The sequence below is a fragment of the Ananas comosus genome, linkage group 10 (assembly GCF_001540865.1).
Source record: "Ananas comosus cultivar F153 linkage group 10, ASM154086v1, whole genome shotgun sequence".
Taxonomy (NCBI): Eukaryota; Viridiplantae; Streptophyta; class Magnoliopsida; order Poales; family Bromeliaceae; genus Ananas; species Ananas comosus.
Genome location: NC_033630.1, coordinates 586,187 through 612,104, shown reverse-complemented (window position 1 = coordinate 612,104; position 25,918 = coordinate 586,187). Strand labels below are relative to the sequence as shown.

The 25,918-nt window shown below is 37.7% G+C and overlaps 1 protein-coding gene, 1 long non-coding RNA gene and 1 pseudogene across 2 annotated transcripts; 2 read left to right on the top strand and 1 right to left on the bottom strand.

Annotated features, from left to right (window-relative positions):
• On the top strand, nt 14,864-17,864 carry LOC109716867 (annotated as a pseudogene).
• On the bottom strand, nt 19,792-21,141 carry LOC109716869. The gene is made up of 2 exons (XR_002218067.1): nt 20,399-21,141; nt 19,792-20,227 (listed from the first exon to the last, which is right to left on the bottom strand). It is a non-coding gene; the product is annotated as an uncharacterized LOC109716869 (long non-coding RNA).
• On the top strand, nt 23,325-25,257 carry LOC109716868 (cyanidin 3-O-rutinoside 5-O-glucosyltransferase-like). Its single transcript, XM_020242470.1, has one exon. The coding sequence runs from the start codon at nt 23,573-23,575 to the stop codon at nt 25,043-25,045; it is 1,473 nt and encodes a 490-aa protein (XP_020098059.1). The 5' UTR covers nt 23,325-23,572; the 3' UTR covers nt 25,046-25,257.

The window sequence follows — 25,918 nt, the reverse complement described above, 5'->3', positions numbered from 1 at the left end:
TATATTTTATATAAAATCAAATATTAATATATGAAATATAAGATTTAATAAAATAAATAATATATCAAAGTTAACAATTTAATTTAAAATAGTATATTTATTTTATTATATATAATAATTTATTTTAAAATAATTTATTCATAGTATATGTAATGAATAAATATAATACTAACAATATCCTTATAATTTTAATTAATAATAGTATAAATTTCAATACAAATTAAAAATATATATATAATATATTCAAAAGTAATTTTATATTATATAATACTTAATATAAAATAAAATAATCAAATATTAATATATGAATGATAAGATTTAATAAAATAAATAATATATCAAAGTTAATTAATTTATATTATATAATAAAATTCAAGTATAAATATATTATCATAAAGATAATATTTATATTAACATATTTATTTATATATCTATTTATCTAATAAAAAAAGAAAAAATTGAAGTTGTTTTTAGTTTCCTTCGAAATAATTTTTAATGAATTATTTTAGAATAATTCAGAATAATTCGTTTTGATCGGAACAATCTGTTCCTCCTAATTTCTCTGCAGCAAGAGTACTGTAAGAATATTCTTGCTGCATTTTGATTTATTATGCCCGCTGTAGTTGCAAGTTGAGGCCTGTGAATTAAACAACTGTAACAATACACAACTAACGAACACTTTGCAGTACTCGCACAGATTGGAGCTTTATTTTAGTGTCTCCAATTTCTCCTCAGTAAAACTTCCTCCCTATTACTGACCGTCTCTGGCGCAAGTGATTAAAAGGTTGAATGATTGGTATCCGAGGTTTCAAATTTGAATTCTAATTAATTTATATTTCTAGCTAAGTTTATTTCTAAATGAAATAAATAAAATGAATAGTACATTATCAATCTCTTAAAAAAAAAAAAAAACACGCTTCCTCCCTATTCATTTTTCCGCAAAAACAATATATTGCCTATCGAAACGTGGTGCAATCTAAGACACACATTCGAATTAAAATCATTATGGAATTAAAATCATTATGAAACCACCTTTGCTTGGATGGACGGGAAGAATCGAAGGCATCAAATTGAGTGGCCGATTGTAGGAACTCATTCGTGAAAGAAAAGTGCTATTTGCATTTTCACTATAGAGTTCTAATATATATTATACAAATCTCCATTCTGGAATTTAGATAATCCTTCTAAAATTTTTAGCATTGAAAAAACTAATAAAACTAGTACCAAAATATTATTTCTTAATAAATATAAACGTTGTAAGATATATATATATATATATATATATATATATATATATATATATATATATATATATATATATATNGTACAGCGGATAAAAGGCAAGGGCGGTAGCGCGGGCCACGAGGACATCCTCTCTCTCTCTCTCTCTCTCTCTCTCTCTCTCTCTCTCTAACGGATCCAGTTTCTTTGCCCTAACTGCATAGTTGTGTGTCCGAAGCGCAAACTTATTATCCAGGGTAAAATACCAAAAATAAATTGTCTAACCTTTAGCCCATTTATAAATTAACTAAAATAAATAAAGCTTTGTAATTTTACCTAGTTTAATATATAGGAATGATTTGTTATAATTGTTTTTTTAAAAAAATTACCTGCACCCAAAATGACTTCACCGACCAAACACAAATTGTAAAATGTTTACAGAGTTATTTTGAGTGATTCACGTAAGAGTGAAATTTAAGCAACCAAATCGATGGGTTCGTAGTTAATCACATAAGTAGGGAGATAGGCCAAAAAAAAATTTAGTTTTGGAGTTTCCTTGGATCGAGGCATGCGGTTGAGGTCCCACATAAAGCAGCGGCAGAAGGAGAAGGGCACCCTCGTGATCCACCGTAATCTTAACTGCCCACTCCCTGGTCAAACGGACATGGCAGTGGTGATGATGATCGATGATGCATGGGATGATCAACTATGGATGGATGCGGCCTGCAATGATGCATGCTTCATTCTCAAATCTCAATCTCTCGAACGAAAATATCTATAATGCATCAGTTATATTCTTAACATTATATTCTTAACAAATAAAATTATTTCCTATGGGCTCAGTCGTTTCATCATGATTAATAAAAAATTAATTTTATTACTGATTATATGATGTGAGTGTGATACTATAGACTTTATCCTTCGGAATGCGATCAGTGAATGACCGTCACATGCCAATAGCTCGGCCTACACTTTTTTTTTCTTTTTTTTTAAGACATACAAAATTTAACGGAGTTATGAACTATTTTGAATTGACTTTATAAATTTTTAAAATTTTAATTTTATTATTTAATTATTTAATATATTTAATTTGTGTTAGTTTAATAACACTTAAAATTTATAATTTAAATTAATTATTTTTTTGATGAATTTATAGTTGTGATAATTTCATGGAGTATATTAAATTTAAATATCACTGATTGATTCAAATCTGACAAACTGGAAGATTGGATAGTAAAATTAAAATTTTAAAAAATTGAATAATCAAATCGAAATAGTTCATAGTTGACGTAAGTTCTATACATTTTTAAATGCAATTTTTAGCAACTATATTAATACAACTAAAAAGTGAATATAAAACTTATAATTGGTCGTCCATGGATCAACATTTTACTGGTCTTATAATTATTTTCATATTACAAAAATAATAACTTTATTACAATTCCTTTTTGGGTGTGCGTAAAAGAAGACTGTTAACAGGTCTTTTACCAAGTTAGGTTGCTGATGGATCTCAGTCTCAAATTCTCAATACGTCTTACTTAGAAATCTTTTAACTTATTTAAATTTTTATTAAAAAATATATTTTTATAAAATGAACTCATCAAATTTCAATTTTATGAAATAATAAAGTAAAAAAAATAAAAAGAAATTACCAATGAATTCTAGTATTCTATTCCCGTTATGTAATCTTGGCCTTAGTAAACTCAGTTGCAATATATCGCCGGGTTTTACGCTCCGGCTTTCCCCGGCTTCTCCCCGTTCCTCTTTTTTCTTTTTTTTTTTCTTTTTTTTCCTTTTTGTTTTATTCAATTTGGCTTCACTTTAATTAATTTATTACTTAATTAACTGACAAATGAAATACTTTCTCGTTTTTCGACGCGTTCTATTTGCCAGACTTACAGTGATGACAGACAAAAGCCGGCTTCCATCACTAGATTTTAGGTAACCCTCCAGCAATAATTTTAGCTTTCTGCAACCGTTTCTTTCTATTAAAATATAAATTTTTTATTTGAAATATATATTTTTTTTAATTTTGTAAATTTTCAACATCTATAATCTATAATCTATCTATAACTATATATTATTTCTCAATAATTACACACGTGTCGCAAGAGGGCCGAGCGCGGAGCAGCGCTGGCGGGCGCGCGTGTGGCGCGGCGGTGCGAGTCCCAGGGCAGGCGCGGCGTGGGCGCGGGAGCACGGGGGCTGTGCGGGCACGGTGCGAGAGGAGCCGCGCTGGGCGGGCGAGGCAAGGGCGCTGGCGCGGCGGGTGAGGGCGCGTGTGCGAGCCGAAGGGCGGAGGCGCGGGCGCTAGCGCGACATGGGGTGGGTCTTCAGGGTCCACGAAGCCGAAGTGGCCTCGTGGACGGACACTGAAGATGAGTCGACGGTGGATCCCTCTCATTCTTTATATATATATATATATATATATATATATATATATATATATATATATATAGTATATATCTAATATATTATTAATAGCACCAAGTCATTGGTGCTATCAAGTTTGATCATTGGATTAAAAAATGTGCGGTTAGAATGATGTGGGCCCCTAGGGTGAGTGGGTGGTTTGTTGAATAGTATGATCTAACGATGAAAATGATTAAAAGAATAGATCTAACGGCGGAAAACTTGGTAGCACCAAGTCTTCGTGCTATTAATAGCATAGGCAGCCGATATATATATAATATATTATATATAATATATATATAATTTTATATATATATATATATATGAGTCCGGCTATGGTGCTTGTAAAAGCACCAAGCACTTGGTGCTTATGAATTTTTTACCGTTAGATCTACGACTTTGATTATTTTCATTCGTTAGATTATACCATTCAACCAACCACCCACTTAACCCAAGGGGCTCATATCATCCTAACCGTACATCTATTAATCCAAGGGTTAAAAACTTACAAGCACTAATAACTTGGTACTTTTAAAAATATAGGAGCTCAATTATATATATATATATATACACACACACTAACTATTGGGGGACTATGATACCTACTAAAAATATTTCACTAACTAATGGGGGATTACTATGCCTACTAAAATTTTTTTATATACTTATTGCACCATTTAAATTCTGAAATTAATTTTTATAACTAATTTTTAAAATTAAAATTTAAAATAACTACCCACAGCATCGCGCGGTCCCTTAACTAGTATATATATAAGTAGATGAAATATGTTATTGTACATCTATTTATTTATAAATGTGAATCCTACACATTTGCCGTCCTAAAATTTATAAAAATTTTAATAACAATATCTAGTTAAAAAGAAAAAAATTGATACGACTTGTAAAGAAGAATAAGAGTCCTTGGATCAGTAGGACGTAAGATCTACACTTAGTCTAAAAATGTGTTATAGCAGTGATCTAAGTAGATATACATGGTCATCCTATTCTAAATTTAGTTCCACAGTTGTTTGTTATTAAGCATTGTCAGCTTTTATTAGACATAAGAAAAAGAAATTAAATAAAGAGAACAAGTTACTAGTTTTATTCGTTAGAAAGGTAACTTAGACTACAAAGATGATGCAGTAAAGTATCAAAAAGTAAAGAAACTATAATTAAAACCCAAGAGATAAAAAATAAAAAAGATTGAATCTAAATAGCATCCGTGATACAGACACAAGTTCGATTGCTGGTTTGTGCAACTATTATAAACTTAGGTGAAAGAAAATTGAAGAGAAAATATATTGCGACATATTTTTCCGATTTGTCAATGAAACGTTAGAAATTATACTCCTAATTATTTAAAATCTGCACAATACCATCTTATTTATAAATATAAACAAATTATTTTTTTATTATATTATTTTATTGAGCACAGCATAATAATATAATCTATTTGTAATTCCAAATGAAGTCTTAATAACTCATCACTGGCCAAGTACTTTCTCGTTCTTCCACGCGTCTAGATAACAAGTGAACGTCGATGCTTTACTTCTTCGTTTTTTAAAACTCTTTTATATTATTATTAATTTTCATATAATTTACGAAACCGGCCCTTAGTAGGTAAATGAAATGAATAGCGAGGCTCCTATTTGTTGAACAAATTTATAATGTACCCGTTATATTACTCATATAAACGTTCTTAATCAATAAAACTATTTCTTTTAAGTTTACTTATTCCATCATAGTTATTAAAAATAAATTATTATACTTTTTCTAAAAAGAGAGCTGTGGTTAACTTATTATTGATGAAATGGCATAAGTGTGACACATTAAATTTTTTTTATTGGCCGAAAAAATTTATAATATCACGCTTGTATCATGTCATTAGTAACAAATCAATCATATCACTTTTTCTGAAAAAAAATATTTTTTTATTAATTATGATGGAACGGATGAATTTAAAAAATAATCTCAGGAATACTACATCAATAATATATAACAGGTGCATTTTAGATTTTTTCGTATTTGGTTGAGAATTCTTGTGGGCAAGGCGCAGTGGCCAGTGTGACCGTTATGTGTGTGGGTCCCACGTGTCATCAAGTAACTTACCTACTCATTCTTTCTTAATTAACATTATTATTATTATTATTATTATTATTATTATATATTTAGGGTGCGTTATTCCTATTCATTTTATTACTAAGAATGTGGAATTTCTGTATTTGTTCGCACGGTAATATTAATTTGTCATATTATTTAATATTACAAAAAATATACAATTAATTAATTAATTAATTAATTTAATTTTAAATAATGTTATCAAAAATTTTAATATTTTTTTAGAAAAAAGGGAGAGAGAGTATAAGTTAGAAAGAGAGAGCATAATTAAAAAAATAAAAAGAAAAATATAGTCGAAATTAGAGGGAGTGAGAGAGTTGAAATTTTAGAAAGAGAGAGAGAGAGAGAGAAGCTTAGTTTAGAGAGAGAAAAAAAAGTTGAATTTTAGAGAGAAAAAATAAGTTTAGAGAGAGATATAGGTTGAGTGTAAAGAAAATAATATCATTACCGGCGGGTAGGAAGAAAGAAGAGATTAGACATATTATGATTATCCCAATTCATTAATATGAGGATACCCATCCTCCACTCAAGGAAATGAGATTAGTACTTTGGGGTGAATCTTAATCCTAAGTGAATCAATATTACCAATTAGATTACTTTACTGCGTTTGTCAAACACCGTCATACTTTTTTTATTACTATTGGATTACTAGAAATCAAATTTTTAAAAGATAGCGCGAACCAAACGCACCCTAAAAAGCAGGTATAGTGTTGTTATTTTTTAAATAAACATACATATGTATATACTATATCCATCCGCACACAGTTTTACAAAATACTCTTAATAAGAACTATATTAATTGTAAGTCGAAGATGAACAAGTCCCACGACTTTGTGATTCTAATAAATCTCGCGTGAGATGAATCCCAACCACTCGAGACTATTCGTTCGTATGATTATAGCAAAGTTTGTTGATTCCGATCCGTCGAAACTGTTCGTTCGTAAGATTTTCGCGGAGATTAATTAATCGTTGATAATTTTTTGTTGATTTATTTGGCTTTGGGAAATGGATGAGGTTGTTTACGTGCGAGTACGCACAACGCGGAGGAGAAGTCGATATGCAACAGCTGTTCCCGCACTGTCATTTTGGAACCTTGTGCTTGAAATTTGAGTTCGCTCCAATGGCTCATCTCTTAATTTGTCTCGGCTCATTGTCTCGTACAAGCACTCTATGATTTTGTTGATTTCTGATCACGCACATCACCATTTGGCAACACAATTTGGCTACGTCTCCTTACGTTACGTCTGGAATAGGTGGTTGGCCAAGAAAGAGATGCATAATAAGCAAAATAGCTTATCTGAATTAGTCGTTTGCTGGTGGACCATTTGGAAGGCCATGAATGATTTGATCTTTCGAAACGTCCATTTCGACCCTGTTTTGGTTGTACAACGGATTAAGCAGCTTCTGAAGTTCTGGAAACCCCTCTTACGACCGATCATGGTCCTTTAATGTTGTTTTCTTTTCTTTTTTTTCTTTTTCTTTTTTTTTTTATGACTGTTGTGTCGTTCTTCGAAGCCCGAGTTACCTCATCTCTGTAGCCTAGTTCATAGATTCAATGAATGAAGCAGATAGTTTGCTACCTTTCCTCAAAAAAAAAAAAATTGGCTACGTCTCGGGGAATTGTTTTATCTCCGCCCGTTGAAGAAGCTATTAAACATTAAGATCATATCTTTTTTTTGAATATTCATTAATTTCTTCAAAATAAAATAGTATGTATTAGAGTTGGTTTTAAGTCTCATCTATCTCGGCTTTAAGAAATCATGGGTATAAATTTTCTCATATGTCATTTAAAGCCATATACATACTTTTATTTTTAGTTTCTTTAGGCAGTTTTTCTATTAATGCACGCGATATATTTCACTTAAACTTACCATATCAATATTTTTTTTTCCTTGTAAATTTAGAGTATTCTCACTTTAATTATTGCTCGATCTGTACACTATCGTATTATTTTATTTTTATTTTATAGTATGAATCTATCATTAGTCAATACAATGAAATAATAAATTTTACCGACCAGATAATAGCGTAATATAACACTTTATCATCATATCATCTGTGTATATATANTATATATATATATATATATATATATATATATAGTGATTTGTGAAAAAAAAATCACTTTACTGAATGAAGTGAAACTTTTTGAATCATATAATAACATAGTAACAAAACCTGCTAGACAAAGGAAAGCAGATTAGAGTTAATTCTGAAAATAACTTCGACGAAAATAATTTAGACTTGTTTTTAACTGTTTTATATATGAGATGAATAATTTGGCTAACGTTAGCACAACAGCACAATTTTGGATACGTTCCGGCGAAGTTACTAGAAAGCAATTATATAAGTTGAAAAATTTTGGAATTTATCAATTTAATTGGATACAGCTTTTAGTTCTTGGACTTGTGGGTACTACGTTGGGCGGAAGTCGCTACGAAACGCGTCATCGGATAGTGTCGAGGGCTTTTATGCCCTGCGTGCTCCACGTGCCACACAAATTCCACACAATATTTGCTGAGTTTTATGGGCAGACGAGTTAATTATAGGGTTATTTGCATATATGTTCCTATAAATATAGTGAATTATAAAAATATTTTTACAAAACGAAAATTTCATAAGTTGTCCATGCAAAAGTCATAAGTTATGCAGATATGTCCCTCTGGTTAACATCAGTGAATGAACCGTTTATTTTTTAACAGTTTTATTATGAAATGATATTTTTACCCTCACAAATATATCCCTTCAAAAATATTTTTTCATCCCCTTCTCTTTCCCTTCCTCTTTGGGCCGCTGGAGTGGACGACGGTGGCGGCGCGAGGTCGGGTTCGCCGACGACGAAGAAGATGAAAGAGAAAGAAGAAGAGGAAGAAGAAGAGGGAAGAGGAAGAAGGAGAGGAAGAGGGAAGAGAAAGATGAAGAGTGGGAGGGTTCACCGCCGCGCGCCGTCGCCATATCTCCTCCCTCGCCAGCGACGAAGAAGATGGAAGAGATAGAAAAAGAGGAAGAAGAAGAGTGAAAAGGAAGAAAGAGAGGAAGAGGAAGAGGGAAAGGGCTCGCGGCCGCCGCCGCATCTTCTCCCTCACCGGCGACGAAGAAGAGGGAAAAGGAAGAGGGAGAGGAAAAAAAAGGAGGAAGAGGAAGAGGGAGAGGAAGAGAGAAGAGGACGAGGAAGAGGGAGGGGGTTCGCCGCCGTCGCCGTCGCCGCCGCCGCCGCTGTATCTCCTCCCTCGCTGGCGACGAAGAAGATGGAAGAGGAAGAGGAGAAAGAAGAAGAAGAGTAAAACTGTCAATTCATAATTTAATTAACCATGGTTAAGTATTTTAACCGTGGTTAATATAATTTTTCTAACAGACTCAACGGTAGGAACATATCTGCATAACTTAGGTCTTTTGCAGGGACAACTTATAGAATTTTTTTTTTCCAGGGATATTTCCGTAATTCACTATGTTTGTAGGGACGTGTATGCAAATAACCCTTAATTATATATATATATATATATATATATATATATAGAGAGAGAGAGAGAGAGAGAGAGAGAGAGCGGCTACTATACTCGTATAAGTACGATCGCCCTCGTATTCATAAGTTGTTTTCGATGATAAAGTTTCCGAATCGACGATCCACACTATTAAACATTATCTAAAGCATTTAAAATTTCTAGAAATCAAATTTCATAATTTTTCGATATCATTTGCCTTACGATCAAAAGCTTACAAAATTGATAATTTTTAACGGCCGGTATGGAATACTTGCTAGTTTAACGGCGTAAAAGAATCGGAATAGGTTGAATTTTTGATAGAAAATTCTATTCACCACCTAAATAAAGATCAATAACTCCGATCTTAAATTGAAGGATCCGATCATCCATTTTTAGGACGTTGTTTGATTTTGACCGTTCGTTTTACGCCCGTTTGATGGACTTTATTATGATTTTGAAAAATTGCGAAATTTATTTTTTAGAATTTTCAAATACTTTAGATCATATTTAACGGAATGAATCGTTGATTCGAAAGCCCCATCATCGAAAACAACTTATGAGTATGAAGGGCCCAATACTCATAAGAGTGTAGTAGCTCTACTCTATATATATATCTATATATATATAGTTGAGCTAGAATACTATCGGTAACAAACGGGCTTCGTTGCCACCCATTTGTTTTCGATGATTAAGCCTCCAAATTGACGATCAGCACCGTTGAACATGATCTATACCACTGAAGTATTTAGAAATCAAATTTCAAATCTTTTCGATATCATTTACCTAATGATCAAAGGGTTTCAAAATTCGTAATTTTAATGGTCGATATGAGGCGTTTTCGCGTTTAATAGCATAAAGATATCCAAATCAATTGAATTTTTATTAGAAAATTCTTTAAACTATTTAAAATAAGATCCATACTCTTGATCGTGATTACAATACACCTATTATCATTTTTTAAAAAATATTATTTCAACCATTTATTTTTGTGTCCAATCGATGGATAAGAGAATAATATTGAAATTGTATGAAATTTGATTTCTAAACACTTCAAGTGATATATATCATGTTCAATGGTGCCGATTGTCGATTTGGAGGCTCCATCATCGAAACAAATGGGTGGCAACGGAGCTCGTTTGCTATCGATAGTATTCTAGCTCAACTATATATATATATATATATATATATATATATATATATATATATATATATATATATATTAGTTTGATGAGTTTGTAAATTTTTCATAGTTAAATCTATTTTTTGACTATTTTTATCCGTTAGATTATATTATTTAACTAATCACTCACTCAATCTCAAAACATTACTATGATTCTAGCTGCACATCTTTTCATTCAAATATCAAAAATCTAATAGCATCGTGTGTTTGGTATTATTAATAGTATAGCCTAAATTTATATATATATATATATACACGAGTTCCAAATTAGAAGCATCATCTTTGCTTTTAATTAAAGAGCTCTCCATCCAGGAGTAAGATCGATGTACGATTATATTATATTTAATTTAGGAAAAAATACAAATAACTTATCTAAATTATAGATTATTTTAAATAAGCTTTTTAGTCATTAGAAATTTTAATTTTACTATCTAATTTTTAGTTTATTTGATTTGAATTGGTCAACGATACTTTAATTTCAAATTTTGAGCTAACTATTTGTTTTAATAAATTTATAGTTACAAAAATTGTATAAATTATGCTAAATAAATTTGTAAATATAAAGAATACATTCAAAGTAAGTCAAGTATTGTTGAATAACTCAAATCAAACAAATTGAAAGTTGAATTGTAAAATTAAAATTATGAAAGTTTGGGTACATAGTCAATTCAAAATAATCTATAGTTAAGATAAGTTCTGTATATTAATTTTATTTTTAACTTATTTTAAAATTTGTATAAACTGCTACATAACAGTTTATACCTGTCCTTCTAATTCAGAAGCTCTTCATTAAAGTTTTTTTTTAAAAAAAATTTGAGAGAAAGCTCTTCATTAAAGTTGTGATAAATACTGGGTATGATAAAGTTTATGGATAGTCACTAAAATAAAATTGATTTATTAAATTATTTCAACATACTGGACCTTTAACTTATGAGTTCTCAATATTATTATGATCATAACTTAGCATTTTGAGTATTTAAACAATTCTATGGTGGGTTCTGCTCCGTGGAGTTATCTTTGGAGTATCTTGCATGCTAATCCAAAATAATATCAACACCAATTGAAAATTTTACCTGCAAATTTCTTATTATTTTACAATACATCTGTAACACTAATTACAATGAGAACACCAAAAATATTTGCGCATTAAAAGAAAGGGATTATAGAAATATTTGAGAGAGAGCGACAATAGCGTTACAAATTTTTATAATGTAAAGCCACTAGAGTGAGATTCAACTAAAGAGAAAAAAAAAATAGAGCTAAATATTTTAGTGAACTTGGTGCTTTGACTCTTTCGAGTCCTGAGCAAGCTTTACTCTCGCAAATGGGGATAAGAAAAATAGTGTTTGGATGAAAATTGGGTTGTTTCCGGGATAAGAAAAATAACGTTTAGATAGATAATATGGAATAAGAAAATAGTGGGTAGTTATATATAGAAAATAGAGGTGTTGATGGGAATAGTTATACCGGCTTATTTTAGATACCCGAGAACTACTATTCTCGAATAAAAAATTAACGTTTGGGTATAAAGAGGGATAAGGGGTTATTCCACCCCTTATCCCCAATCCAAACGGGCCCTTAGTTGTTTGATATATTTATGAAATTATTATTTGTTTGTTCATTCTACATGCATGTTTTATAATAGCTTATCTAAGTACACGTAGTCAACATAGATTAGAAGATGGCTCCGATGATTACTATGTAGCTTAGCTTCTTACACCACTAATTTTCCCTTTTATATTGCATTAGATCCGGTTTATCGGCTCCATAATTGACCATTCTCCCCTGTAGTTTTGTAATTAGATCAATTTAATGCCCGATTATTTAATAGGAAATAACAACATTAATATTTGGATAAAATGTATAGGAAAATCCATGTATAAGCGGATACTGCTATTTGGTCAGCGTACCGTCGATTTAAAAATTTTAACTCCTAAACTTTTATACTTATTATATTTTTTTAAAAAAACCTTTAATTTGACTTTCTGTGACTAACTCATATTTGCCATCACTATGTGGTTTTAAAAATGAGCTTAACTACGATGTGTTTTTATTATCTCTATTTTACTCAAAAATTTACTCTCAAATAGAATAAGCATAATTAAACTTTTTATAACCACAAAATAGTTGTGTAATATTTTTAAACAACATACTTGTAAAATAAAATTGATCTAAACAACAGAAGGGTAATTTGAAGTTTACCTTATATTTTAAGTTTATGGTCTGTTTATGCCAAGTAAAGTAAGTGTCTTATTTATTATAAATTAAAAAAAAAAGTGAGAGATTTTTTTTTTTTTGGAGTTCGACTACAGGGACGTAGACGTAGTTACAATATTGGGATAAGACAGGGACTATCCATATATTTGACGCTAATAATATTTTGGTAATACCTAATTCGGTATCTGAGATTGTGACCCCTATCAAAGAAAACAAAAAAAACGTAATTAGTTTGCGTCATTACCTGGGTCTAACGAAAACGGATTATAATTAATTAGATTCCCATTTGATTGCGACACAGGGATGATACGGTGTAGCAGCGAAATCACATCTTGCGAATCTCCGCCGCACTAAGAGCGAAGTGGCGATCAGGGAGAATGTGGACCGCAGGATCATTATGGCGACGCGTCGCGTGGCGTTCACGGGTACGCGGTGCATGTGTGTGTGTGTGTGGGGGGGTGATGGGTGTGTGTGTGCGTGCCAGTGAGGAGTGAGGGCTCGACGCCGACGCTCCAGCCGCGCCCGACGTGACACGTGGGGCCCGCTCACATGCTGTGTTCTCATCCCTCGTCTTCGTGGGCCCCGCGCCTCAACGAACCCGCTCCCACAAAAATAATTAGGAATTCTAAGCAAATAATCAAATATACAAAAGGTAAAAAGAAAGAAAAAGGTGTGAGATTCCCTTAGTTATGTGTTATTTTGAAATACAGCACCTAACTTAATTTATTGGATTATAATATTCTTGCTTGGAATTTCACTTTACTAAATAAAAAAAAATATTAAATTNATACGATTTACTTTTTTTTCTCCATAATAATATGTCATTATAATTTGGTAAAAAATAAAAAAATGTATTAATAGTGATAGACGACTTTGAATATTAACCGATTTTAACAGCTCTACTAGCTATCATCTATTAATTTTTTAAATTTTACCTACTCAAAATAAATTTAAATTTGTAATTTCAATAAAATTATTAGTAAATTTTGAACAAAATTTTATTTAAATAAAATGTCCAAAAATGTCAATCTTTTTCGAAAAACAAAAAAAAAAAGTTGGAGGGGCTATCTCAACGAGCGTTGTTGTTGTGGGGGTTTTCCCATATACATTTTTAACCTTCTGAAAAACATTAAAAAAATGAGAACTTCACGATCATCATCATCCATCTTCATGCATGCATGGATGTGACCCATCCAAATGACGAAAAAGCCCTCGCGACGCGTTACGTGATCTCGCCCCTGTGGCGCCGCCCTACAATAAACAAGGCGAATCACAACCGTCGGATTAGGCATCCCTTTCAGGACAAGCGGCTGCGATGGATGCAAAAAGTCGTGGAGGAGGATCCACTACAAACGCCACGCTCGGTCCCGTTAGTTCCTATGCACACTCTCTTTCTCTTATATTAGTATTAATTACCAAAAAATTGTTAACTAAAAAGACGCGGAGATAGTTAAAGAAACTAAAAACCAGAGGGGGGTAATTTAGGAACTTCCGCAGCGGCTCCGGTGGGGGTAGTTCTCAGCTTCGTAACACCACCAGGTCACCTTACCGACCAAATTTATTTATTACATACCATTGTTTTGTGTTTGTAATATTTTGTAACATTTTTTATTAAAAAAAATTATGTTTAGCATTGCAATCTCAATTCTAAGGAGTTGAAAATATTGTAAATATATTAATATAATAATGTAACAATTTGATAGTAATAATATATTAACGCTGCTATCTTAATATTATTTTATTTTAATTGAAAAGTATTTAGGGTCTTTAATTAATATATTGATTTGATAAATAGTTGACACGTTGACAAAAGAATAAATATTTTTGAATTATTTATTTCCGTAATCTCCTCAAAAGTTTTGGTATTATTATATATGATATGTGCCAACATATATCTATATTATTTGAAGAATTTATAGTAGTATTTAATTTTCTTTTGTTATTCCAATGTTTGAGATTTTAATTGCTATAGAAATCAAGCTATTTTTAGTTATTTCAGCTCTTTTTTCTTTCACTTTATTAAGTCTAAAAAGCATAAAATATATTGTTATAAAAATTAAATTAGACTTTTTCTCTTCCACTTTAGTAGTGCTAAAAAGCATAAATTCTATTAATACGTATCTTAAGCTCACGGCGAGTGAGCATACATGCATATCAGCGCACTCTTTCTTTCAAACTAAAAGCAGAGGGAGGGCCAGAGGGAGAGATGGTTAAAGCTGTAATAAATTGCAACGACGGTGACCATAAATCGCGAGCCGCGGAGCGGCACAACGGGACGGAACGGAACCGAACGGAACGGATTACTCGCATATATCCTAGAGAGCCTCATTAACTCGTTTAAGTACCACCGCTTATAGGGATTATTAGGGGGAACTTGCTCGTAATCCTCTCTCTCTCGCTCTCTCTCTGTGTCCAAAACACATTCTCTCTCTAGAAAACGCTTTCATTGTGGGTGGGCTTTGAGCTGTGTTATAGCTGTCCTCGATGTTTCCCTTCGCTCACCCCCAAAACCCACCCCTTGCAAACACAATAGCCTCTTAACCCCACCCCCACCCTCGCTCTCTCTCCTCCTCCTCATCCTCGTCCTCTCTCTCTCTCTCTCTCTCTCTCTCTCTCTCTCTCTCTCTCTCTCTCTACCCTACATTCCCTTTCTCTCTCTCTGTCTCTCTCTCTCTCTCTTTCCTCATCTCCTCTCATCCACAGCAACAAGCCCTAGCGAGGAGGGAGATGAGATGAAGAAGAAGAGCTCACCACCGCTCCTTGTACTCGTCGTCCTCGCTGCCCTATCGTTCTCGGCGGCGGCGGCGGCGGCGGAGGAGGGGTTCGCGAGCCATGGGCTGAGCGCGGCGGAGGCGGCGCAGATCCGGCGGCGGCAGCTGCTCTACTACCTCGACGAGCACGGCGACCGCGGCGAGCGCGTGATCGTGGACCCGTCCTACTCCTTCCCCAACCCGCGGCTCCGCGACGCCTACATTGCGCTCCAGGCGTGGAAGCTGGCCATCCTGTCGGACCCCCACAACCTCACCGGCGACTGGGTGGGCCCGGATGTGTGCAACTACACGGGCGTGTTCTGCGCCCCGCTCCCCACCGACCCCTCCCTCACCGTCGTCGGCGGGATCGACCTCAACCACGGCGACATCGCCGGGTACCTGCCGGAGGAGCTGGGCCTCCTCGCCGACCTCGCCCTCTTCCACATCAACTCCAACCGCTTCTGCGGCACGGTGCCCCACCGGTTCGACCGCCTCGGCCTCCTCTACGAGCTCGACCTCAGCAACAACCGCTTCGCCGGGCGGTTCCCCGACGTGGTCCTCCGCCTCCCGTCCCTCAAGTTCCTCGACCTGCGCTTCAACGAGTTCGAGGGCTCCGTGCCCAGCGCCCTCTTCGACAGGCCCCTCGACGCCATCTTCATCAACCACAACCGCTTCGCCTTCGACATCCCCGACAACCTCGGCAACTCCCCCGTGTCCGTCATCGTCCTCGCCGGCAACCGCTTCCGCGGCTGCCTCCCCGCCAGCCTCGGCAACATGTCCGGGACCCTGAACGAGATCATCCTCCTCAACAACGGCCTCCGATCCTGCCTCCCCCCGGAGATCGGCCTCCTCCGGGAGCTCACCGTCTTCGACGTCAGCTTCAACCAGCTCCTGGGCCCGCTCCCGGAGGCCATCGCCGGCATGGTCAGCCTGGAGCAGCTCGACGTCGCGCACAACCTGCTGTCCGGCCAGATCCCGGAGGCCGTCTGCGACCTGCCGCACCTGCAGAACTTCACCTACGCCTACAACTTCTTCACCGGGGAGCCGCCCCAGTGCCTCAGGGTTCCGGCCCACGACGATCGCCGGAACTGCCTCGCCTACAGGCCGGCGCAGAGGACGCCCAGGCAGTGCGCCTCGTTCCTCAGCCACCCGGTCGACTGCGCCGCGTTCCGGTGCAAGCCCTTCGTCCCCCAGCTCCCTCCGCCGCCGCCACCGTCGCCGCCTCCGCCGCCTCCGCCCCCTCCTCTCCGCCTCTGTCTCCGCCACCGCCATCCCGCCCCTCCGTCTTCCGCCTCCTCCGTCGCCATCCCCGCCACCTCCCCCTATCTACTGCGTCCACTCGCCGCCTCCCCCGCCTCCGCTTCACTCTCCGCCTCCGCCGCCTCCTGGCCCCCATTACTCTCCTCCGCCGACCTACCCGTCTCCGCCGCCGCCACCACATCACTATTCTCCACCTCCCCCTCCCCATTCTCCGCCGCCTCCAATTTACCACTACTCATCTCCTCCGCCCCCTTCGCCGCCCCATTCTCCTCCGCCTCCTCCTCCGTGTATCGAGCCACCCCCACCACCTTCTCCTCCTCCCTGTATAGAACCCCCACCGCCGCCGCCCCCAGTTCACCATAAGCCTCCGCCATCCCCTTCACCTCCGCCGCCACCTTACCAATATCTATCTCCACACCCACCTCCGCCGGCTCCTGTATACGAAGGTCCGCTTCCGCCTGTTATCGCAATCCCATACGCCTCGCCGCCTCCGCCTCCTTTCTATTGATTCTTTTGAGAATTGTCCTTCTCATCCTTCTCCTACCATTCCCTCTTCTGGATAAAAAAAAAAGAAAAAAGATAAAAGATAAACACATCAAAAATCAAATTGTTGGCTTCCTATCGCACTTCTTCTCCCTTCGATTCTCCGGTCGTCCGTTTGTTTAGTTGCCTTTCCCGTCTGATCGGGATGATGGTTGTTTACGTTGAAAACGATTGAGTGGAGCTTACAAGTATATTTGAATTGGGATTTCGTCAAAAGGTGCAATATTTTCATCACGGTGATGAAAAGGACACGGAGAAGGAAGGGAAAGGAGTGGGATGAGGGAGGATAATTTTCCATATTTAATTTGGATTATGGATATTTGAGTTTGTGAATAAATTGCTGAAGAGTGACAAAGTTAAGAGAATGAAAGAGAGAGAGAGAGTAGGTGCAGGGAAATGAATGTATAGAGAAAACATGAGATTCAGGGGATAAGTAGATGATCCAAATGTGGTATTTCCTTTTCTATTACACCTCTTTTTTTGGGTATTTCTTTTGAATTCTTCTTATATTATAACTTATGGATTCTTGAAACTCTGTATCTCGCTGCTTGATCTGTCGGTTCTTTGCGCTCTTCCTTTCTATTATTGACATGCTTCTTGTGTGATTGTAATTTTACTCATTTAACTCATCTTGTAATGCTGAGCTTGCATTAATTTTAGCTGCAGAGTACTTATTGGCAACATTCATAGTCTTGAAGATCTTTTTTTCTAGTGTCAATTTCTTATGAATCCGTCTGAGCAGCTGATTCCGATATATTGCTGTATTGTTCTCTGCCTAATTCTACTAACATCTAATCTCTGGTTGAAGCTTTTCAAGCATCATGTGGCCTTTTAGATTGATAGTGCGATTAAGAGACTCAAAGGTAACAAATCTTTGCATTCATAAACAATTCCTTCAATAATTCCTCGTTCCTGCCGATAATAAGCCATTTTATTCTATATTTGTGCAAAGAATGATCTTCACACTGTGTTATGTTGTTCGGCGAGGAATATCTACAATTTGCTGCTAGGATGATCATCTAGCTAAGATTTGCCTTGTTATTTTCTATTATATCGACCATATCTAATCTTAAGCATTGGCTTGGAGATTTGTTGGTTCTTCTTAACATGGAAAAAGGAGCAGTTGAAGCTTGAGAGATAAGATAAGATATCTTACCTTTCCTTTTTAACTAGAAAAGAGTGATTGGCTATTCAATCCTCCTTAATCATCTTCTTTCGGTGGCAAAGTGTGTACTGAGGAACTGGTACTCGTGGACCCATTTTGCATTTATATATATTCCAACGTATTTTTAAAATGAAGATCCTTTGTATAATTCTTTTTAGAATGGACATCATTTGAAAAAGAGGGTCGACTAGGCGACTAGCCCATCCTTTTCCAATTAATTTTTAATGCTGTAGGAGTCGAAACCATTCCTCCTCTTCCGCCGTAATCTCCGGTGAAAAAAATGCCCTTGATGTTAATGGCTGGTTTCGTAAGGCTTTGAATAGGTAACATGTGGGATCTGTTTAAATATAAATACTGGGGCTCACTCATTGGTTGGAGTTGGATCGCGATCTCTCGTGTTGGAAAACTTTAATTAATACTCTATTTTACTTTGCATTCTCTTAAATTTTTTTTTTTTTTTTTAAAAGGGTTTTTACTATTCACATTGTCAATTTATGAACCGTGGATCTGTGTTAATGTGTTAGTAACAGGATGACGCTACCGTTGACGTTTTATTTGCGTTCGATTTAATTTCCCCCTCTTTTATCGCGAGTCCTACACATGTAGAGATATATCTTATCATATACAGAGGCTTTGGTAGGTGCTCTTGCTCCATGGTGGCCTCCCCACTTTCCTCATCCCTACATTTGAAACTATGTTCGGTGCGGCCCCCTCAACGAACAAATGCACATGGTGATGAGGCCACGTGGTATGTACAATTAGAAGAAGAGGTTGAATTTTGGAGATGATGCATAGTTGAGAGCACCAAAAGCGCCCCCTAGGTCTTCTTGTTGGTTTTTTTCCTATAAAAGGCCCTAACATTTCCCTCTTTTGTTAACTAATTTCTTTTCGAAGTATGTATGGTGTATCAGATATTTACCATGCGCGAAAATGTACGTGTTCGTAAGTATTAAACCAATCCTTTTGCAGATAATGGATGGTTTTAATTGAATCGTAAGTTCCCGCGAGTACAGCATTAAGGGCCACCACCCCAAGAAGTGGTGAGGCCCCAGCAAATTTAATGGATTTAAATGCGAAATTAAATTTGATTCCCTTCCATGTCTCGCAGAGTGCAGGCAACCTACAGATAAAGGGCGACTCTTAGACCAGCTCGGCAGAATTGTAAGTACAAGATGATGCACAAATATCACCAACACCAATAAGTGCTTCATCCCATCCTGTGACTGTGCATTGGTTTAAAAATGGATTCGATCCAATTTGGACTCGAAACCATTTTCATATCCCCTTTCTTTTCCCCCTAATACAGGTTTAGAGTAGGATATTAACTGGGTTTTTATCGGCTGAAACAATATACATATATCTAACGATAAGATTATCAATGTAACTAAATGTGTTTCCAACGTAAAATAACATATAGTCATACTAAGAATAGACTTAAGAATATAAAAATTTTCATATATACATTTGGATTTTTATATTTACTGATCAAAGTCAATGCACACACATTGATCCAATATGACTACTTACTGTGAACTTTATTCAGTGGCCTCCATAAATAAAATGTTTTTTTTTTTTTTTTTGAGAGAGATAGGTAGCTCGCTACCCGCTTCGTTTACTTCATTTAAAAATAAACTTAGCTAGAAATGTGAATCAACTAGAATTCGAACTTGGGTCTCGGATATTAACCACCAAGCCCTTTGCCACTTGCTCTAGGGACGGTCGGTTCCATAAATAAAATGTTGTTAAAGTAAAAATGTTCGACAGGCCTAAACATTTATTTCCATCACACTCCAAAACACCTTTGCTTCGCAAGCTCGAAGTGAGAGCGCCAAAAGCTTCTTCTTTTCCGTACTAGAAGCCCATCAAACTTTCTCGTAATCTGCAATTTCGTCACTTAATAAAGGCCCAAGATATGTGCATAGAACCAATAGAGGAAATCCAAAATCGATATCAACATTTATTTGGTAATTTTTAACTTTACAATTAATTTTGTAATCTAGTAGCAGGTTATAATCTTTTGTACTACAATGAAGAAGATCATGTGGATCACCTGAAAATGCAACTTGATCACAAGACTTGGCAATGAAGGAACTGATCAATCATTTGGTTTCATCAAAAAGCTAGAGAGAGAGAGAGAGAGAGGAAAGAAAGAGAATAATCAGCAAAAGAATGTAATTATTGATACAACTCTCCTTTCCATAAGATACTTACTTCTATAGAATACTCATCTCATGTAGACTTAGTAGACTGCAATTATGATGCCTAAGTTCTCAGCCAAAAGTGAGGCTTATGGAAGAAGCCAAAACAAAAGAAGGGAAAAAAGCAAACTCAAGCAAAGAATGATAAAGCTTATATGTGGCCAGCTTTTATATTCTTAGATGCTCATCTAACTTAAAATATGGAGACCCCTAATTTATAGATCATTTCGATCGAAAGTAGTCGAGCGGTCTATTATAAACTACCTTTAGTTGAGGGGGTTTCTCACCATTTGACAATTTTTACTGGTTTTAACTCCAAAAAAGAAAAAGAAAAAAAAAAAACTCAATTTTTGGAAAAAGAGTAATAGAAAAAAAAAATCCCAAGAGGCTATCATTGTGGGCCTTTGTAGGCCCTGAACCAAAACTTTAAATATATGGGCCATTTTCGGCTCAAATTGGGCTTGTTATGGGCTTCAACTTTTCCGGCCCAAACCAATTCTCTCCAAGCAACTACGAATAGCGCTTCGCCACGTGTATTCTCCACGACGGTTTCTTTCCCCCGCGCTCTTCATAGAAGCCTCCCTGTAATGACTCTAACCTCCACTCTTCTCAGATCCGTCCCCTCCCTCTCTCCCTCTCTCTCTCTCTCTCTCTCTCTCTCTCTGTTTACTACTGCTTCTACTGCAATTCTAGAAATCACTAGAAGAATCCCTCGAAATAGGCGAGAAAGCGCTTCCGATAGAAGCGCTTTGCAATGGAGGATCGCAGCGACGGGGCGAAGCGCGTTTTGGTGCCCTCGTTCTGCGTCGCGGGGATCTGGTCAGCGTACAAAGTCCAACGCGTTGTTCAGGAGACCATGTGAGCTCTCTCCTTCTCCCTTAATCCCTCCTCCAATTGTTCGTGCGTTGGAGAAACTAGGGTTTCTAAATGGGCATTCGTGTTGTAATTAGATCGACGAAGCGATTTGGGGCGGATAAGAAGCGCTTCGATTACTTCCCCTTCCGAAATTTCGCACAGAGCGTGGTGTGTTTCGTGTGGTCGTTTATATGTAAGCGTTCATGGGAGATTTGCTGGAGCAATTAGGGTTTCTAAGTTTAATTGTTGATGTTGCTGGATGGATCAGTGACGAGGCTGTGGCCGAAGAGCTCTAATGGGAGCGCTCCATTGGTGAGCTATTGGAGCTAGCCCAAGCATCACTAACACCATTGGCCCTACCAATGGGGGTGGAAGCGTTGAAGTGCATCAGTTATCCTGCTCAGGTTGTTTTTTCTTTCTTTTCTTTTTTTTTTTCTATTACTTCTTATATTCTTGTTTGATTTATTATGATGTAAGTTGAGGACATGCTTAACTCTTTTTTTTTTTTTTTTTTTTTTTTTTTTTTTTCTTTTTTGAGAGATAGGTAGCACATTACCCACTTCATCTATTTTATTTAAAAATAAACTTAACTGAAAATGTGATTCAATTAGGATTCGAACTTAGGACCTCGGGTACCAATCACCCAGTCCTTTGCCACTTGCTTTAGGGACGGTCGGTAAGATATGCTTAACTTGATTTTTATTTTTTTTTTTACGTTGGATACTTGTTTCGCCAAATGAAGAGCTAATTGCATTGGTTTTAATCTGCATATCACACATTATTTTGATTGCACATGTTAATAATGAAATGTATGTAGAATTACTCATTTTAGCTCGAGTGCGTAACGTCCGCGCACGTGGGGCACTAAAACACATTAATTAAAAATAATAATAATAATAGTAATTGAAAAATTATTGAATTTTTTCCAACACCATGCACGTGAACTTCGCGACAAAATTTTACCCGGACACCCTCAATATATCAGAACATTTTCACACTAGTAGAACATCCGGGGACTAATAAACCTCGAACTCGTAATTAATTAACCAAACCTCCAAAGGACAGAAGGAGTGGACGGTTCGTAAAAGAGTCTCTAGAATCTTCTCTAATAATCAAGAATTCATAGACCTCCTCTTCTGCAATTACGTGGAGTACTAACACCCTTCAAGTGATAGTGACTTATATTGGACTGATGATGTGTGAGACGCAAAGTCGCTTTCTGTCTAAACTTTAAAAGCCAAACAATTCTCCTAATTACCTGAACTCCTCTTTCTAGTTTTATGAGATGATCAGGCTATGTGAAAAATTGAACTTAGCTTGCATTATTACGCTAACCAATAAATAAAACTTGCCGTACATAAGTTGCAAACAAAGAAAGTGATTTACATGTCTAAAAAATTGTTAATTTATTCTTATACTTATCAAGGCAAGGAAAAACATGCAAATCATAACAGAGGATAAATGTAAAGTACATTTATTAATATACCATGCAATAGTTTATCATCATCTGGTGTTCATGTAGTTTAATAAACACGTAAGAAAATTAATTAACCAGCCTACATCAGCTGCGTCGGTTCACTCAAAGATTAATAGATAAATTTAACACCACTCCAACAACCATAGTAATTATATTTTCATTTTCACTCCTTGTGTTAACGCCCTATAATATATAAAACCAGATTCAGATGCAGCCAATAATTTTTTCTAGGATTTTTTTCTGGATTCTTTTATAAAATTTGTCTAGCGTCACTGCAAACGTCACCAATTTGTCTCACGGCCACTTCTCCAAGCAAACAAAGCAACCCCACCACATCCCGACTCCACGGACGCTACGTCTCTGCCGCACTCTGGTGGCTTAGACCCACACGCCTTTAAACTACTCTCAGCCACCTAGAGATAGCTAGCTAGATAACCTTACTCTCAACATGTATGCATACTACATTTAATCTAAATTTTGTTCCCACGGGAGGGAAAAGAAAAAAAAAAAGAAAAAAAAAAGAAAAAAGAGAAGAGCATCTTCTCACCGCTGACGTCACCCTCTCCCTCCTCACCCCCTATATAAGAACGAGAAGAGAAATACTAAGCTCAACCTCTCTCTCTCTCTGTTGTTGAATTCATAAATATATAATTAAGAGAGCCATTCCATTTTTTCGGCTTAGTTAGTTGCATATATGGAGCAGCTACGTCGGCAGCAGCAGCATTTCCTGGTGGTGACCTACCCGGCACAAGGCCATATCAACCCGTCCCAACACCTGGCGCGGCGCCTCGCCCGTTCCACCGGCGCCCGCGTCACCTTCTCCACCGCCGTCTCCGCACACCGCCGCATGTTCCCCTCCCTCTCTTCCCCCGACCAAGAGTTCTCCGACGGCCTCCTCTCCTACATTCCCTACTCCGACGGCTCCGACGACGGCATCAAACGCAGCAGCAGCAACAACAACAAAGATGCCGCCGCCGACAACCCGATGTTGCGTCTCAAGCAGGTTGGGACGAGGACCCTCTCCGCGGTGCTCGACCGCCTCTCGGCGCGCGACGAGCGGGTGACGTGCGTCGTGTACACGATCCTGCTGCCGTGGGTCGCCGACGTGGCGCGGGCCCACGGCGTCCCCGCGGTGCTCTGCTGGATCCAACCCGCCACCGTGCTCGCCATCTACTACCACTACTTCCACGGCTACGACGGCGTCGTCGCCGCCGCCGCCGCGGCCCACGCCAGCGATCCTGCCCACACCGTGACCCTGCCGGGGCTCGCGCCCCTCAGAATCCGCGACCTCCCCTCCTTCCTCGCCACCACGTCCGAGGACGATCCCTACGCGGCCGTCCTCGACGACTTCAGGGAAACGTTCGATGCGATCGAGCGTGGCGACGACGGAGCCGACGCCGCTGGGGGTAAGACGACCGTTTTGGTGAACACCTTCGACGCGCTGGAGCCCAACGCGCTCAAATCCGTCGAGGACCTAAACCTAATCGCGGTCGGACCCGTGATCCCGTCCCTAGCAGCCCTAGAGGGCGGCGCCGCGGAGTCCAAGGACCTCTTCGCCCCCGACGAGAAGCATTACATGGAGTGGCTCGATGGGAAGGCGGAGGGGTCGGTGGTGTACGTGTCCTTCGGGAGCATGTCCATGGTGAAGAAGCGGCAAATGGAGGAGATGCGCAAGGGCTTGAAGGAGAGCGGGAGACCGTACCTGTGGGTGGTGCGGAAGGACAACAAGGAGGCGGAGTCGATCGAGCCGGAGGAGCCGGATCAGAAGGGGATGGTGGTGGAGTGGTGCTCCCAGGTTAGGGTTTTGAACCACGCCGCGGTGGGGTGCTTCGTGACGCACTGCGGATGGAACTCGACGGTGGAGAGCGTGGCGGCGGGGGTGCCCACGGTGTGCGTGCCCCAGTGGACGGATCAGGGGACGAACGCGTGGCTGATGGCGGAGGAGTGGGGGATGGGGGTGAGGGGGGAGATCAACGGCGAGGGCCTGCTGGAGGGGGAGGAGCTGAGGAGGTGCCTGGAGGTGGTGATGGGGGAGGGGGAGAGAGGGGCGGAGATAAGGAGGAGGGCGCAGATGTGGAAGGACAAGGCCCGGGAGGCTATCGGGGACGGAGGATCCTCCCAGCGGAACCTGCGGGCTTTTGTGAACCAGATCGCCAACCGCAATTAGTTACAATCAATTTAATACCTTCCTTTTTTCTTTTTTTTTTTTTTTTTTTTTTGATATTTTTGATATTGTGTGATTGAATTGCTAGTGATGCATACGAAAAGTGCGAGAAATATAAATTGATCTCTCACTGTAACGGGTAGTGGAAACTGTACTAATAAATCCATGCATGGCTCTCTAGACTCTAGTGTACTATTTTCTTTGTTGGGTCTACATTTGGAAAAATGCTGTTGGTATATTAGTAGAGTTCGAATACTAGTGATAATATAAAAATAATTTTTATTATCTATTTTTTAACTATTGAATATTTAGAATTTAGTGGTGATAGATGCAATATTAATGATCCAAGGATGAAAAAATAAATAGCAAAAACTATTAATATACTATTAATAATATACTAATTCAACTAGTCAGTACATTCTATTTTTTTATGTAAATTTTATATTTTATCATCCAAGAATTGATGATTTCATTCTATAATTTAGCTTGCATTCTCACCTAATAATCTTTCTTTGCTAAACTATTAGATTATCGTACAAAAATATGAAACCGACAGAGGACTTATGAATTAAAGATAATGAATGTTTTGGTGGGCGAACTACGTGAAAACAGTAATTATTTTTTCTAAGACAAAAATTAAGCTAAATACTCGAAAGCTCATAATCTCAACCGGTAAACACAGACGTTCGGAAGAAGAACTAAAACTTAACTTCACCTAGATACTTAGGTAGCGTTTGGATCGGGGACAAGGGGAGGGATAACTCCTTATCCCTCCCTTTATGCCCAAATGTAAATTTTTTATCCGAAAATAGTAATTCTAGGATATCTGAAATAAGCTAGTATAACTATTCCCACCAACACCTTCATTTTCTATAT